Below are 15,239 nucleotides of genomic sequence, written 5' to 3'. Positions count from 1 at the left end.
TGTCTTCGTAGAGAAACGCCGGTCCCAGCATTTTTCGGTAATACTGGGTAAGTCCTTCGCCACAGTAGATTTGACCAATCAGAGCTCACCATTTCAATCAAACCCCAGAGTAACAAGGAAAGACATATCCAGGCCAATCAGAAGTCAACTTTCACAGACTCTTTCATTATTGAGAAATGTATCAGCCTTAACCATTATGATTCTCACAATAACTTGGGAACTATTAAGAAGGAAATCATTCCGTTCCAATCCCTATGATTATCATTATAATTATGGTTGCTGTTACGCTTATGGGTCTTACAGGGGTGTCTTATCAGATGTGGAGGAACTGAGGTGGATATGGGCGAGCGAATAACCAGACGAATCACGAGAAGTCAGAGATAAGGACAATCCCACACACACTACGAGGTCGGACTACCCTACCGACAGCCTTAACACCTCTCTATTCCACACGCAATAAGAATAAGACACTCCCACAAAAAATAAAATAAATTAACAGGACTCACGTTCATTGCTTCATAGAATTGATACGACACTCGAAAAATATGCATTCGAATTATTCTTTCCTTTGGCCATGAATTACTTTTTGTTCTTCTGCCTTGGTCGTTGACCATATCGTCCCCCAACCCCGGAAACAACCATTCTCCGCGGGCATCGTGGATACAGATAAGCCCAGCAGCAGCCAGCAGCCATATATCGGACTCGATCCCCACGGGGTTCGTAAAAATTAAAAGAAAAGAGATGGAAGCACAGCATCCCAAAGGCCGTAAACGCTAAAACAAGGAAACCTCAACAATCACCAGGAGCACCTTCCCTCCCTAAGGCCCCAGAGTCGACTCACTACCATCGCTCGCAGCGCCCCGACTCTGCACCATCTCCAGACTCCTCTCACTTTCCCCTCCATCCCCTTGCCTTCTCTTCCTTAACCTGTCCCGCAAGCTCTCTAGCAATCTCGTCTCCTCCTGATTTAGCGACAAGTCCTTTGGAACCAAGACCCCACACGCCGAGATGCTAATCTCCCCTTGCTTCTCCCCAATCTCCGTCCGACCATCCTCACTTCCCTCAACCGTCTCATCATCATCGTCCTCGTTTTTCCTCCTCTGTTCAAGAGCACCTTTCGCATCAGGCCAAGTCTCCACGTCCTTCGCCTTGGCCTTGCGCAGATCCAGCGGCGTCCACCAATACAGGGGAAACTGCCTCTGGATGTTATTCAGCACTAAGGCAACTGCTAGCATCAGCGTGCACCCGTACATGACGAGCCCGACGAAGAACCACCCCATCTCCGTGAAGACGGGCACAGTGGCAGCGATGACGGCCGAAGCACCGCCGGGAGGGTGCACCGTCCCGGTGATTAGCATCACCGCTGAGGCAACGCCGCACGACACCGCGGCCGCGACCCATTGGATGGACTCCCAGTCCGAGTGCAGTTTGAACAACTTGGTGATGCCCACGCCGATTATGGCGGAGAAGGTGTGACCTAGGAGGGCGTTGCGTGGTTGGCCTAGTGGTGACCGGACTGTGTTGTATTCGAGGATTGCGGATGCTCCCTGTTGGATATTGAGTCAGCGCGACATTCTTTCCTCTTTCCTTCCTATCTTGGGACACTGCGGCGATACACGTTGATGAAGGTAAGGGGACGACTTACGAATGAAGCGATCAAGGGAGCATGGTGGTCCCTGATACTCGGCGTGTTGTTGAATACAGCAGCTACGACTGCGAGGCCGCAAAATGCACCCAAACAAGACCAGAAAGCACCCATCACGTTACCCACATCCTGCCTCTGCTTCTTCCTATACCCCAGGAACCGCGCTATGGGTTTGGGGAAGTGGGGTAAGGGTGATGGTGGGATGATCCTATTGAGATAATGGTCGATGTCGAGGTCCCATTCATGGGTTCGCGATATTATTGACTTCATTGTGTTGTTGATGTGGTGGTAGCGACGATGTCGAATCGTGGATGGTATGTCTCTCCCTGAGAAGACGATGGAAATGAGTAGGTGAGTGTAGTATTGTCGTGAAGGTATCGCGGCCTTTCTTTCCGCCGTCAAGGCAAAAGCAAAGAGGTATGTATGGCACGGATTAACCCAATACTAGCTGCACAGCGACAGCGACAACGACAATGATGACACTTCCGGAGTATTACGTTCGGAGATACCTTGCTCAGGTATTATATCAGGAGGCGAGCGAGCAACCAGGATGCATGCAGCAACTTGACGACCCGGATATAACGGTACAGCTTTAAGAATCTGGTATGGTAAAACAAACACAAGAAGGTTTCGCTTTCCAACAATGTTGAAGACTCGAAGACGGGTGGTAGGGTATCCAGAAAGAAAGGAACAATCGCCACAAAACAATAATGGGCACAGACACAGACACAGTAAACCGGTATTAAGTTGTTGATGAAGACAGAGGTCAAGTATAATACGCAGGAAGAAGGAATATCAACGAGCCATAAAAGACAGCGCCCCCTCCTCACTCGCTCGCGTCATTTACAACAAGGACCTTCTTTTCCGTCAGACAGAGGAAAAAACACTAATTAGGTACCCTGTCGTTGCACATACGCACGCGGCGAGCGACAACCAGAAACGAAGCTACTCATCCTCCACCAGGGCAGCGAAAGAGAAAGCGGAGTAAACTCGCAAAAAGAAGGGGTTTCGTCCAGCCTTCCCGCAGACCGAACGTAATCCTTACGCTTACTGGTTTACCACCAATATCCACATATGTAACTACCACTACACTAAAGGTAACAAAAAAAGGTACATCAAACATCACAAGGTCACGGGTAGGTTGCACGCGGCTTACCTGTGCCGGGGAAGTGCAGCAGAAAGAGAAGGAGAGCGCGGAAAATCAAATCAATCAAGCTAACTAACAAATACTGTGCAAGCGCGGTAAACAACGATCAACTAATCAACCTACGAAAGTACCTAGAACCGCCCCGTGTATATGACATCGTATACATGTGTACATCTCAAAAAGCACCTCGGACGGTGATGATGACGATCTGATCAATCCATCGAATTCCAAAAAGGTTCCCGTCCTTACGCGAACCAAAGGGAGAGTTTCCTTGACGTAACAACATGGCCCGCCAAGTGCCGAACCAAATAACGACTTCGGCTTTCTCCTCGGACGCCGCGGATTTGCCTATATACTCTGTTTTTCATTGCTTCATCTTTTCGAAACTGTCCAAACTGCATCTTCAAAAATAATTATCAAAGATGGAGGCGTTCCAGTCTCTTTAAGATATCCAAGAATCGAGATAGGGAGTCTCGGATCTAAACCACGCTAGACCCCCCACAGGAAAGATAACACCCAAAGAACTAAAATAGCAATGGGCAAAATCGAATTCCCCTATATCTCGGAGATACTCGAAAAAGTTCAAGCATGTTGCGATCAGCCGGCCCGTTGACGTGAGTTGCACGCGCAGCAGCCAGCCCCTTCTCTCGGGTATGCAAGCAAAGGCTGGCCAAGGTTTTTCTCGGAATCTGGGGAAAAACAGATTTACGAAATCTTGCATGCATGCGTCACGCTTAGCCTTTTCGCCTTTGCCTAGGTAACTCGTGCAACACAGTACCACAGTACTTAACTAACCTTTTCTTTTTGTTGCTCGGACTGCCCGGGTGTACCTGACAGATTCAATCAGTGCGCTGCTGTGTACTTCGTATGTTGTTTTTAGCCCGCCTACTCTCTCCATACTTAACGTAGAGCTGTGCTGTTGCGTTGGACAGCAGAACCTCAACAATCAACAATATAATATCTTCACCCATGATTTTCTGAAACCATTGTACAAAATTTAAACATGTGAATTATACATACGACGTACATAAAGTGTACCTAGCATCCATCCGTCGTAAAGAGGTCTCACAACCCATTGTAAACGGGTTGACCTTGAAATACGCCAGACAACCCATGGAAAAAATTCCTCCTTCATGAACAGGTAATTCCCCCTATACACCTAAACCTTAGAACCCTTACCAAAGAAAAATCGTGTATCGTGAATAGGTGTGTCGTAATAGTCTCTCCCTCCCCCTCTCTTTTCCTCTAAAACTCAATGGTAAGAGAAGAAGGAAAAAACTAGTCATGATGTATCATACAGAATACACCCGGTTCCCCCGAAACAACTCCGCAAGCTTGCCATGACATCACCCATACTCTTTTTTGCTTTAATAAGCACACACTTATTGCTGCTAGACAAGTCAGACAAGAAGAAAAAGAAGAAAAAAGTTTCTTTTCCGCTCTATTTGTTGAGTAATGTTGTTCAGGAACCACGGAAAAGGAACTGCAGGTCCTCGGGGCTGAGGCGGTCCATGGCGACCTTGTCGTTATTGACGGTGCCTGCGATCATGGCGGCCTTTTTCTCCTGGAGCGCGACCATGCGCGACTCGACGCTGTCTTCGATGCAGAGGCGGGTGATGACGCAGGGTCGCTTCTGGCCGATGCGGTGGCAGCGGTCGGCGGATTGCCATTCTGCGGCTGGGTTCCACCATCTGTTTTGTTGGAGTCAGTGAAAGGTGGACGACGGGGGGGGGAAGGAACTTACGGGTCTACGATGAAGACGCGGGATGCTTCGGTCAGGTTGAGGGCGACGCCGCCGGCTTTAAGAGACACTAGGAAGACTTCGACGTCTGGGTTCGTCATGAAGTGTTCGATGCTCTTTTGACGCATGGCAGGTGTCATGCTGCCATCTAACATAACGGTGTTGAAACCGGCGCGGCGGAGGCGCCACTCAATGAGCTGCAACATGGACGTGAATTGGCTGAAAACGATAGACTTCAAGGTCTGCTTCTTGCTTCGGAGCTTGTAGAGGTCGTACACGAGCATCTCAATCTTGGTCGAAGAGGTCCAGTTCTCCATCTTGATACGATTGATGATAGATGTCTTCTTGACCTGCTCCTCATCCTGCTCGAGTTCCGGTTGCTCAAAGTCGATCGAGAGTCCAATGTGGCAGCGCGGGCAATCTGCGTCAATGCCGGATGATTCGCAAGTCTCCATGAAGTCTTTCACACAGGCGCGACAGAATTCGTGATGGCAGCGAGAGCGAATGGCGTCCTCAGCAGGCTCGTCACAAATATTGCACACAAAGACATTCTGGCTGCCCTCTGCGGCTGTCTTCTTTAGTAGCAAATCCGGGTGGTTGGCAACTTGTCGCATTTGCATGATCAAACCGAAAATGTTGGCATAATTATTGAGCATGACTCCCTGTGCGACATAGGTATCGAACTTGCGTGATGTGTTTGTCATGATAGAGGTTGAGAAATCTCGTTCCACTGCACTGAAGAACTCATTGTGAATGACAATATCCTTCATGGGCAACTCCATCGAATTGGTGTGATCCCGCTTCATGCGGCGAAGCATGATACGGGCGGTGATCATGTGGAGCTTCGTGAGAGCGTCTTCACGTAGCTCTGGATCATCGCCTGTAATGGGATTGAGAAGTTCTTGGTTGAAGACTGAGATATGCTCCGACATTCCGTGACCACAAGCAGTACACAGATATTCCTCATCGACTTGCCAATGGAGCTGTTCACAAGGGCAAGATCTGCAAAAGTAATCTGCAAAAGGGCGGACCTCCAGGAACCTCAAAAGGGAGAAGAACTCTCCGATTCGATTCTGTACAGGTGTACCCGACAAGCACCACTTATAAGTTCCCTTCAGTGCAAAGCAAGCCTTGGCCACTCCTGTGACGCGTGACTTGATGCTATGTGCCTCGTCGAGGATGAGGCGGTGGTAATGTATGGCATGAAGAGGCGATGCTTCCTTGATTATATTGTCTCCGCGGCTCCAACCCTTGGTCTCCTTGCGATGTAAAGACTCCAGGCTATTGTAGGACACCATGATGACGTCGAATTTCTTTAGATCTTTGACAGTCATTTTCTTACACTTGGCATTCGTGCCATGATACACAAGCACATTGAGCTTGCCATCAGTGTATTCACGGATCTCGTTGGTCCATTGCATGAGAGCAACGGGCGGTACGACAACCAGGGTAGGCTCTTTGACTGGGTAGTCTGACATGATTAGTGAGACTGCTTGAATGGTTTTACCCATACCCATTTCATCTCCTAGCAGACCTCCCTTGTAGGCAGTCTGTTCCTGTCGCTTCAGCCAGCTGAGCCCTTCAAGTTGGAATGGTTTCAGGCGCCTGTTGATTGACTTTGGCTGCTCGGCTTTCTGCACTTCCAACACCGGGATCTTGGCCAGGTCGTCCCACATACTGAGCAGCTTCGGGTGATTCTGTTCTGCTCGTTCACGATTCATGGCTCTCTTTCGCTCCCACTTATCCTCGATGTGAGCGAACCTGGCCAATCGGTTATCCCTCTCCCTCCTCTCATTGGCAGTGAGGGTCTTGGTCTTCCTTTGGCCTCGGGCTGCACGGACTGGACGCCGCCTTTTGTCCGTCTTGGATCGTTGTGATGCAATCATAAGTGGCTCATTATCGCCATCTTCAGCATCGTTGTCTTCGACATAATCGTCCTCAGCATACTCGACTCCACTGGATCCAAGTATGACACTCTCATCACCTGACAAAAGCTCATCAGCCGACACGAATGCATCCGAGTCATCGCCATTCTGCTGCTTGGAGGATGCTGCCCTTCTAGATGTTGTACCCCTGGGCCGTTGCTCGACTTTTGCCTTTCCTTTGCCCTTTGCTTTCTTCGTCGCCTTAGCCTTGCCTTTGCCCTTTCCTTTTGTCATGAGTGGCTCGTCAGATAGGTCATCAATCTCTGAGGGGACCGAACTAAGATCATCATCATCATCATCATCATCGACGACGAAAGAAGTCCCATCTTCATATCCAGACTTCTGACGTTTATTTGCCTGTGCGTATTCTTCCTTTTGAATCTGCCTGGCCAACTGTGCGTCAAGAGACATATCCATTGCATCTTCACCACCTTCATCCTCAGAGTCTGCAATAACAATCCGAGATCGCTTCCGGGAGGACGTGCTCAGGGGTTCATTGAGCTCACTGAGACCGCTCTTGCGTGTTGGACGTCCGCGACCTAATGGTAGAGCGGGAGTTGTAGATATGCTTGTACCGGGGGTCTCGTAATCGGAATTGTCGAAGGAGTGCGAGTCCAATGAGCTTTCTGCATCGTTCATGAAGCCATTCGCGACCGGAAGCCTTGGACGTGAGGGTACGACACTCTTCTTGGGAGCCATGATAGGAATGCGGACTTCCTTGAGAAGCTGTCGGCTTGGAGCGAGTGTAGTTTCGGTTGGTTCGATAGCCTCGGTGTCTTCCTCGTCAGAAGAGTTTGCTACGGTGATGCGAGAGGTACGTGTTCGCCTGCCGGTAGAGTTGCGGGTTGTTGTGCTCCTTTGAGCTTTTGTGGAGGTGCCGAGTGAAGCTGGTCGATATAAGTAAGTATTAGTCCGTGCAGGCGAGGGTGAAGTGAAGGAATCGAATGATTTCACTGGAAAACATACCTGTGCCAGATTCAGGTGAATCTACCTGGGTGATGTCTACGTCTTGAGTGTTGTTAGCATTTAGCCCGCGAAGAGAGCGCCTGCTGCCACCCCGCGCCATTGTATGGAACGATAAGTGGAAGCGAGGTCAACGACGACAAGAGAGGTGATTCAAAGGATTGCCAACACAGCTGCGATGGGGAATACAAGCACTATCGGAGTGACAAAGTAGAACGCAGTTGTGCCGGAGAGAGAGTGAGAGAGTGAAAAGGTGGGAAGGAGCACTAGCCTATGGTGTTCAGTCCAGGTGGGACAATTGGCCACACACCCCTGAAGATTCCGCGTGCTGATCGATTGGGTCGCGTTCGCCTGCTCGCGGTCTCACGCTTTTTGGGTGGCGAATTCTCTTTTTGCTTTTGTTTAAGTCGACAATCACTAGACGAAAGTTAGTTGGATCAGTCCATGTCGTCGAATTGGAGAAAGGAAGAAATAAATCGACAGCGACAAAGGGAAAAAGTTCTGCAAGCCTGCCGCCCGTAGGAAGTTGGTTGCTAAATCGCGCTGTTGCCTCAACGCCAAGTCACGTGGCCTTGTACTACGGGCACTTTCCGCCCAAATCGGGAAAGTCAACCTCGGAGACGGGCGGTTGTCGCCTTGTAGGGCAGAACTCGCTTATCGCAAGTCTCTTACTTATCGTAGACTATCATTCACTCTCACCCAAGGGGGAAGCAGGAAATAGTGCTGGGAAGGCTTGTGAGGTTATTTAATTGACTACAGAGACATTACGGAGGGCAGAATAACAAGCCATCAGAAACATTTCTTAAGTCTTCGCAATATTTCTATTATATCTCAATATTAAATAATATAAGATTATTTACAAGATACAAAGATGTATTTACGTGGTGATCGTACTAGTAACCACTTGTCCTACGGCTATTGATTGACTACTCTAAGAAAAGAATTTATTCCACAAATTGAGATCAAGCCCTCCCTACCAAATATCAGTCTATCTACATATCGAGACCACTACTACCCTCTGTACTAATTCTTAAATTCATGTCCTCAATAATTCGTCGTGCGTCGTTATCCCTAACGATGACGTCCACCAGGAATGGCTTCGGCTTCGTGGCAAGTCCATCTACGATCCTTGCATTAGTTTATCTATTTCATAGAAGGCTGCAGTATAAATGCGCCACTCTTAAAAACTTACAAATCTTTTCAAACATGTCCAGCTTGCAATTTGCATTCTTGCGAATGTCGAACGCCCACAGGATCCGAGAAACGGCGATGAACAAACTCAGTTCACCCATGTCCACTCCCGGACAAAGACGGCGCCCGAAACCATAATGGAAATGATCTCTCTGCTTCCAGTCGGCATGTACGGCACATGCAGACGCGTTGTTTGGGTCATCGAAGAACCGAGAAGGATCGAACTTATCTGGATCGACATACCGTGAAGGGTCACGGTTCAAAGTCACCAAGTTTGGAAAAATTATTGTACCTTTCGGTATCAAACGGCCATTGTGCGAAAAGCTTTCCGTGGCGGCGTGAGGGATTCCAATGCATCCGATGGGTGCCCAACGGCGTACTTCCTTAATCACTGCTCGAATGTACGGAAGGTTGGGTTGGTCTTCCAATGATGGCAGCCGAGAGCGGCCGACTACTTCATCCAACTCTGTATGGTGCGTCAGTCATGTATTCTACGTGTCGAAGCACCGCTCAACAGTAGTGCAGTGAAGCATACCTTGCTGTGCTTGTGCAACAACTTCAGGGTACAGCGCCATGACCTTGAAGAATGATTGAATGACTGAACCTGTAGTATCTGAACCAGCACCTATGATCATGGCAAGAACACCCCGCAGCTGTTCATCATCAATCTTATAGTTCTCCTTTTGCTCCAAAAGTGTTCTACAGTAGCACTCTGGAGCTATACCCTGATCTGACAATTCCCTGATGCGTGATATGAAAGTATCATGTATTGCAAGCTCGCTACCAATCAGTCGATCGGATAGTACCTTCCACGGCTGTGCCCAATATGGAAGCCGGAAGAGTGAGGGAAGGAAGTCAGGCAACACAGTACCTGGTTGGAAATCTGGCGAACGTCAGAATAGGCTTTCCAGTTCATGGGAAATCTAATCACATTTCAACATCACATCCCAAACTCGGAATAGGCCCGCGACGACTTCGTTGTGGACTGTCTTCAACCGAGTACCATATACCGAAGTGAAGATAATACTCAGCACATATCTCTCGCACGATTCGTAGAACGTGTGTGGTGCATTGAGTAGCTCCGAAAGGAATAGGATGGATTCGGCCTCAACCACGCTGATGGATTTCTTTTGGTCACCTGAGTTGAGTAGTGCATGATAAACCTTGCGGAGCTTGACAAAATCTGGACCAGCAGGAGTGAGGACTAGTCGTCCACGGCCAGCTCTGATGCGTAAGTCGTTGTGAGTTGGCCTAGATGCCGTTTTTGCTCCATCCTGTCGGTGCATGAGTAAGTACTAAAGAATCAGGTGCGCTACAAACCTTGTGTAGGATATCGTGGGCAGTTTCACAGGAATTGATTACCATAGCTGGCCAATTCCCGATCCATAGCATCGTCAAGTCACCATACTCCCTCCCAAGCCTTGCTAGGACTCGTTCAGTATCTGTATGTAGTCTGAAAAGAGTCCATATATTCCCCACAAGTGGCCATGGTACTGGACCACTCGCGTAAGCTTCGTTTCTCTTCAATTTAGAACGAACTAAAAGCGCAACAGTAAGGGAAGCCGCCAAATAATAGAGATACTCCATAGTTGTATACGGCTTGATAGATCGACAAGTGACAACTAATAAGGAAGTCAACGTTTTATACAAATAAAATGGTGAACGTAGAAATTTTCAATCAGACACTTACAAGGTCATATTTTATGCTTCACCATCTGCTTTGCTCTAAAGCACAGGCAGAAAATGCCCCTGATCATCCCCTGATCATTTTTTCCATTTGCACATAGTTCATTCTTAGAGAGCACTCAGAGTATAGTCTAATAGCTGCCGTGCAACCATTGCCAATGTAATATTGATGTTGGGCCAGATGGTATGGGGACAGGTTCTGAGTAACAAAGATTGCCTTAAATCTTGACCCTCAAACTCGATGATAGCATACGTGGATGATATTTGCCTTCAACTGCGCCTTGTAGAGATCTTCACACATGCAGATCTACGGACAAATACTAACATGAATGCGTCGCTGGATGTTTCACTGCTTGTTGAATTAATGTATAATAAGGCAACGCACTTATTTCATTATCCTGACGCTTGCCTAGCAAGAGATGCAGCCTTGCTATTTCGATGCGAAAAATCAACACACTTCATTGATTATCCGTAAGCGTGCCCAATACCAGGAATAGTCTTGCAGCAGGCGCAGGCGTAGTCCTCGCATCATCATGCTCTATTCATATCTGGAGCAAAAACTTAGACCCCACTCATTTGGTCCTTCAAATTGCATGAAACACTGCGAGTAATATCAAAACCTCATGTAGAGATGATTTTTGCATGTAAAAGATCTTAGAAGGCGAAGTCCACAGGCATCAACGAAAACCGAAGCGAAAGAAGATTGACTGGACTCTGTCATTTTTCAAAGGTGATTATTAATCATGAGTCGCAATTGAAAGACGGTCGTAGTTTAGATAATTACTATTCCAAATTGAAGCCTTCCGCTATGTTCCTGAACGTAATGATAGAAATTCCATAATAACGAGGGAGAGATGTTGTCTGGAGTGGAAGACGAAAGATGCAACATCAGAAGTCTACCAACTAACACCAAGGGCGTGACTATGGCTGGAGGTCCACTGGACTCTAAATGATACTATCTTTTCGTTTCGTTGAGTCATCGATACTACCCACGCTATTCAAATTATGCGTCGATGCTCCTGTAACATGACTTTCTCCTCTACCCACTTTCTGCACGAAACTCAAGACCGTGCTCAGGTTTGGACCACCCGTCTTCGGGCGTTCCAGGTACCTTCCTTCATGATCCTGTCTCAGTTGCTTCACGCGGCCTGAAAGACTATCCGCAGGTATTTCTTTCAGCTGGAAGTGTTTGCCATTGATATGGTGCACGCGTCTCTGTTCTTCCGGCAGAGCCTGTTCTTCGCGGTCGCGTTGGCGGCTGTGCTCAACAAACACAGCCCGATATGCTGCTACTGAAGCCATCGTAATAGCGACACATGCCTCAATAAAGAGTAAGATGTATTGTGTAGCCAAGTCTCCCCAGCCCTTGTACCGGCTGAGACTGAGACGCACGATTGCGAGAACTACCATTGCCGACGAGAGGCAAAGAAATGAAGCAATGGCAACCTTTTGGGTGAGTCTGATGCGAACATTTCGTAGTATGTAGACGGGAATAGCAACGACTTCGATTGAGTTAGTACGTACTATGACCTGTATCAATGAGAAGTAAACTCACTCATCAGGTCCGTGATGGCGTCGAAGACAAACGCGAACCAGTTGCCTGCGATTGTGAGTTTGTATGGCGTTTCAGGTGTGCAGTGCTGCACTATATTTAATCAGCTCATCTCCTACTAAAAGCTTCATTAAGTACGTACGAAGTGCATCCCCCGTGTAAGGGCATATAATGAAGGACTCTGTGATCAAGAAGCCCCAAACCAAAAAGACGAGCGTAAGCGTAGTCCAGTACCAAACGACGATTCTTTGGCTCATGTTTAATATTAACACCTTGAAAGTGATGAGAAAACAGAGCTTCACTGGAAATATTGCTGACCACATAAGCGCCATGAGAGAGTAGTTGATCGCCTGAGCGTTCATAATGTCTTGCAGATCAGAAACGGTCGGTATTACTGTTGGATCATATTTGATGATATTCAGAACGTATATGAGCCAGCTGAATTTGATGTATACTCCCATAGCCGCTCCAAGGGAGGCTAAACCAAAGAACAGCACGTAATCGTCAAAATACAGGCGGCGTCTGATGGTTAGGCAGACTATGAGTCTACCAATGGCAGCGATACATGCGATGCCAAAGAAGAAGACGGCGATGGTCTTTCCATAACTGATCAGTATACATCACCCTACTTCATTATCATCGTGAGGATGTACTCACTCGTGATACTGGCAGGCTGACTCTACCAGCGTGCTCGATCCGATAAATAGTGGCAAGATCATACGTCAATCGCATCATGGGAAGTTGATCCATTGTGAGGAAAAGATGAAATGAGACAAAATTGAAACGTAGGAATTGATAATGGCAAGAGAATCAAGTTACAGAAGAAGTTGAAGGTTGTTGTGCTGCAGATGCCCCGGCTGCATACACATCGGCTTCTCAAATGATGGCCCCCGAACGACTCGATATATGATGAAACCCCATCAGTTGCCTTAAGTCTTTGGGCATTTGCCTTAACATCTCTTGGTACCCAGGAGAGTAAGTGCTGCATGCTTTGAACATCGCAACTTGCACTTACTCTACGGAAGCGTGTCAAAGGTGTGTGATATGTGCATCCACCCATACATACACTCTATATTGCATTTAGTGAAGCATGGGATTTGACGAACATGAAAAAAAGGCAATTCCGACAGTATGTATCTACATTACACGATTACTCCTAAACCGGGACATGTGCACCATTCTGCCTCAAGGCTTCCTCACAAGCATGCTACCGAAGGCTACGACTCGATAGACCGACCCCAAAACAAAATCATGCTGTGTATAATGCGTCAGCGTAAGATGCAATGGGTTGATAACAACACACCTAATGTCTAGGTGGTATCTGCCGAGGCTAAAACCCGTTGCCTGGGCGGCACCGTTGATGTTGTAGAGATAAGCTGATCGGCGAAACGTGCGATCGACGTACGCCTCGCTTGCCCATGTCTGTGGATTCGGTCAATGTTTACTTCTCCATGGAGCTGTAAGTGAGGTGTGCAGCTTACTCCAGGAAACATCCTCCACAACCATTCCAAATGCCACTGTTTCACCACATACAATGAAGGTCCGTAGCCACCTAGTACGCTCACTATAAGGCACAAAATTACAGCCATAAGAGGCCCATCTTGTCTGCTGACTATGAACGAACAGCAAGACGCCAGACCGTAGATTGCTGCAACTTGTTAGATCTTTATGTACCTCGAAAAGGCTGGTGCGACGTTACTGTAGAAGTAAAGAACGATAATACTGAAGTTTTCCCAGTAAGTCATTCTAGGCGTGGCCAGAATAGTGTAGAATGAAGTAAAATGTAGCGCAGATATGGCTAGCCTTGGAAATGTCGATACCACTTTACCTAAGTAATATGCTGATTGGCTATGCCCGGAACTCGCTTCTTTGCATTGAAGAATGTCTGTAATAGATCATTTAGCGGAGTCTCATCTTAACATGGCTGCACTTACTCTCCTCTCCAAAAGTCTTCACGCCTGATGGCGAAGCCGCAAGCCCAATAGCCATGCACACCATCAGGCCAATCATGGCGGGGGTATTCGGGTTTGCTGAACTTGAAAGTCGCTCGAAAGGAGACAGATAAATTCCTTGCATGTGCTGGCCCTTGTATGAATACAGTGACAGGCCAATGATGAGTCCAGCAATGCCACCAACACCGATCTCTAGGTAGAAGCTAGAGGCCCGGCGTTGTTGTTGTTTCAAGGAACGAACGAGACAAAGCCAGAACTGTGTTATCCAGCTCGCTCGACAGAGAGGAAGAAATTTGGTCCCACTATTGCTGACATCATTGTTGCATCTTGTCCATCGAGAGGTAGCTCGGAACTCGTCGTTCGTCGATTCCTCTCCCTTTGCTTCTTCATTAGTGGAGGTCAATGTCTTCTGCTCACTGGAAATGATGTCCAGGATTAGGTCCGCCGTATTCGAAGCACCCGCAAAGTCATGTCCTAGTCTCTCAAAGTGACTTCGTACATTATCCCGCGAACCTTGGTACATCTGCCTGCCTTGGTGTAGTAGTGTCAAGCTATCCAAGCAATTGAAAATTTCCTTCCTCGGTTGGTGTAAGATTACCACGATTGTCATACCAGCACGCGTAAGTTTCCTAAGTAATCTGATCAATGTAAGAGCCGATGTAGAATCTAAACCTGAGGTAGGCTCATCTAAGAACAACGCTAGTGGCGCGGCTGCGAGCTCAACGCCTATACTTGCGCGCTTGTACTCGCCTCCTGAAAGACCATGGCTTTCGAAATCTCCGATAATATTATGTTGAACATGTTCCCATCCCAGACACCGGATGATTCGATCAACATGCCGTGAGCGTTGTGCATCAGACAACAACCTGGGAAGACGTACGCACGCAGAGTGCATCATGGTTTCGCGCACTGTCAGTTCCGGTAGCAGTGCATCGTTTTGAGCGACGTATCCAATATAATTCTTGCGACTAGTAGTTTTGAGTATGCTTGACTGACACTTGTGATAGAGGACTTACTCAGAAGATTTCATCTTTGCTCCGTTGACTTGCACAGAACCTGTCTTAGGCTCTTTCCCTCCGATCACCAGGTCAACAAACGTAGCTACTCAGATTAGCCGTAATGCCCCCAAAGACTGGTGAGAACTTGCATTTTCCTGCGCCAGAGGCGCCCATTATGGCATGCAGTGTTTCTTGTTGGATGATGCCTGACATTGAATGTAAAACCTCTACGTTGCCTCGAGGGATTGTATAACTCAAATCCGAATATTCGAATGTAAGTCCTTGCAGATTATCTCTGGACCATTTTGACATTGAGACTACGAGTTCCCGAGCATTGAGGCTTGCGAAATCGTCGTCTTGCTCGCCATCGGTGCAAACGACGTTGGCAGCACGTGCATCTTCTTCGCAGCAGTTGAGTCGAGAAGATGCTGATCTATGC

At 47.7% G+C, this 15,239-nt stretch overlaps 6 protein-coding genes across 6 annotated transcripts; all 6 read right to left on the bottom strand.

Annotated features, from left to right (window-relative positions):
- Positions 1 to 496: 496 nt before the first annotated feature.
- Positions 497 to 1,396, bottom strand: BU24DRAFT_425378 (uncharacterized protein). The gene has a single exon (XM_033528727.1). It carries the CDS (start codon positions 1,356 to 1,358, stop codon positions 819 to 821), a length of 540 nt encoding a protein of 179 aa, XP_033381098.1. The 5' UTR covers positions 1,359 to 1,396; the 3' UTR covers positions 497 to 818.
- A 120-nt stretch (positions 1,397 to 1,516) lies between these two features.
- BU24DRAFT_425377 (uncharacterized protein) lies at positions 1,517 to 1,930 on the bottom strand. Its single transcript, XM_033528726.1, has one exon. The coding sequence runs from the start codon at positions 1,913 to 1,915 to the stop codon at positions 1,592 to 1,594; it is 324 nt and encodes a 107-aa protein (XP_033381097.1). The 5' UTR covers positions 1,916 to 1,930; the 3' UTR covers positions 1,517 to 1,591.
- A 1,867-nt stretch (positions 1,931 to 3,797) lies between these two features.
- Positions 3,798 to 7,665, bottom strand: BU24DRAFT_443104 (uncharacterized protein). Its single transcript, XM_033530567.1, has 3 exons — positions 7,425 to 7,665; positions 4,537 to 7,345; positions 3,798 to 4,483 (listed from the first exon to the last, which is right to left on the bottom strand). Exons 1-3 carry the CDS (start codon positions 7,522 to 7,524, stop codon positions 4,255 to 4,257), a joined length of 3,138 nt encoding a protein of 1,045 aa, XP_033381096.1. The 5' UTR covers positions 7,525 to 7,665; the 3' UTR covers positions 3,798 to 4,254.
- Positions 7,666 to 8,569: 904 nt separating this feature from the next.
- On the bottom strand, positions 8,570 to 10,199 carry BU24DRAFT_484514 (cytochrome P450; the record flags this gene model as incomplete). Its single annotated transcript, XM_033533347.1, has 4 exons — positions 8,570 to 9,078; positions 9,148 to 9,495; positions 9,544 to 9,886; positions 9,933 to 10,199. 4 exons carry the CDS (start codon positions 10,197 to 10,199, stop codon positions 8,570 to 8,572), a joined length of 1,467 nt encoding a protein of 488 aa, XP_033381095.1.
- Positions 10,200 to 11,243: 1,044 nt separating this feature from the next.
- BU24DRAFT_412086 (uncharacterized protein) lies at positions 11,244 to 12,600 on the bottom strand (the record flags this gene model as incomplete). Its single annotated transcript, XM_033526088.1, has 4 exons — positions 11,244 to 11,800; positions 11,854 to 11,943; positions 11,993 to 12,446; positions 12,508 to 12,600. 4 exons carry the CDS (start codon positions 12,598 to 12,600, stop codon positions 11,244 to 11,246), a joined length of 1,194 nt encoding a protein of 397 aa, XP_033381094.1.
- A 325-nt stretch (positions 12,601 to 12,925) lies between these two features.
- BU24DRAFT_484507 (putative ABC transporter) lies at positions 12,926 to 15,181 on the bottom strand. Its single transcript, XM_033533346.1, has 7 exons — positions 14,900 to 15,181; positions 14,819 to 14,832; positions 13,785 to 14,788; positions 13,550 to 13,735; positions 13,332 to 13,498; positions 13,154 to 13,272; positions 12,926 to 13,104 (listed from the first exon to the last, which is right to left on the bottom strand). Exons 1-7 carry the CDS (start codon positions 15,110 to 15,112, stop codon positions 13,068 to 13,070), a joined length of 1,740 nt encoding a protein of 579 aa, XP_033381093.1. The 5' UTR covers positions 15,113 to 15,181; the 3' UTR covers positions 12,926 to 13,067.
- Positions 15,182 to 15,239: the final 58 nt, after the last annotated feature.

Source organism: Aaosphaeria arxii, assembly GCF_010015735.1.
Source record: "Aaosphaeria arxii CBS 175.79 unplaced genomic scaffold BU24scaffold_7, whole genome shotgun sequence".
Lineage (NCBI taxonomy): Eukaryota > Fungi > Ascomycota > Dothideomycetes > Pleosporales > Aaosphaeria > Aaosphaeria arxii.
This window is presented reverse-complemented; position numbering and strand designations above follow the sequence as displayed.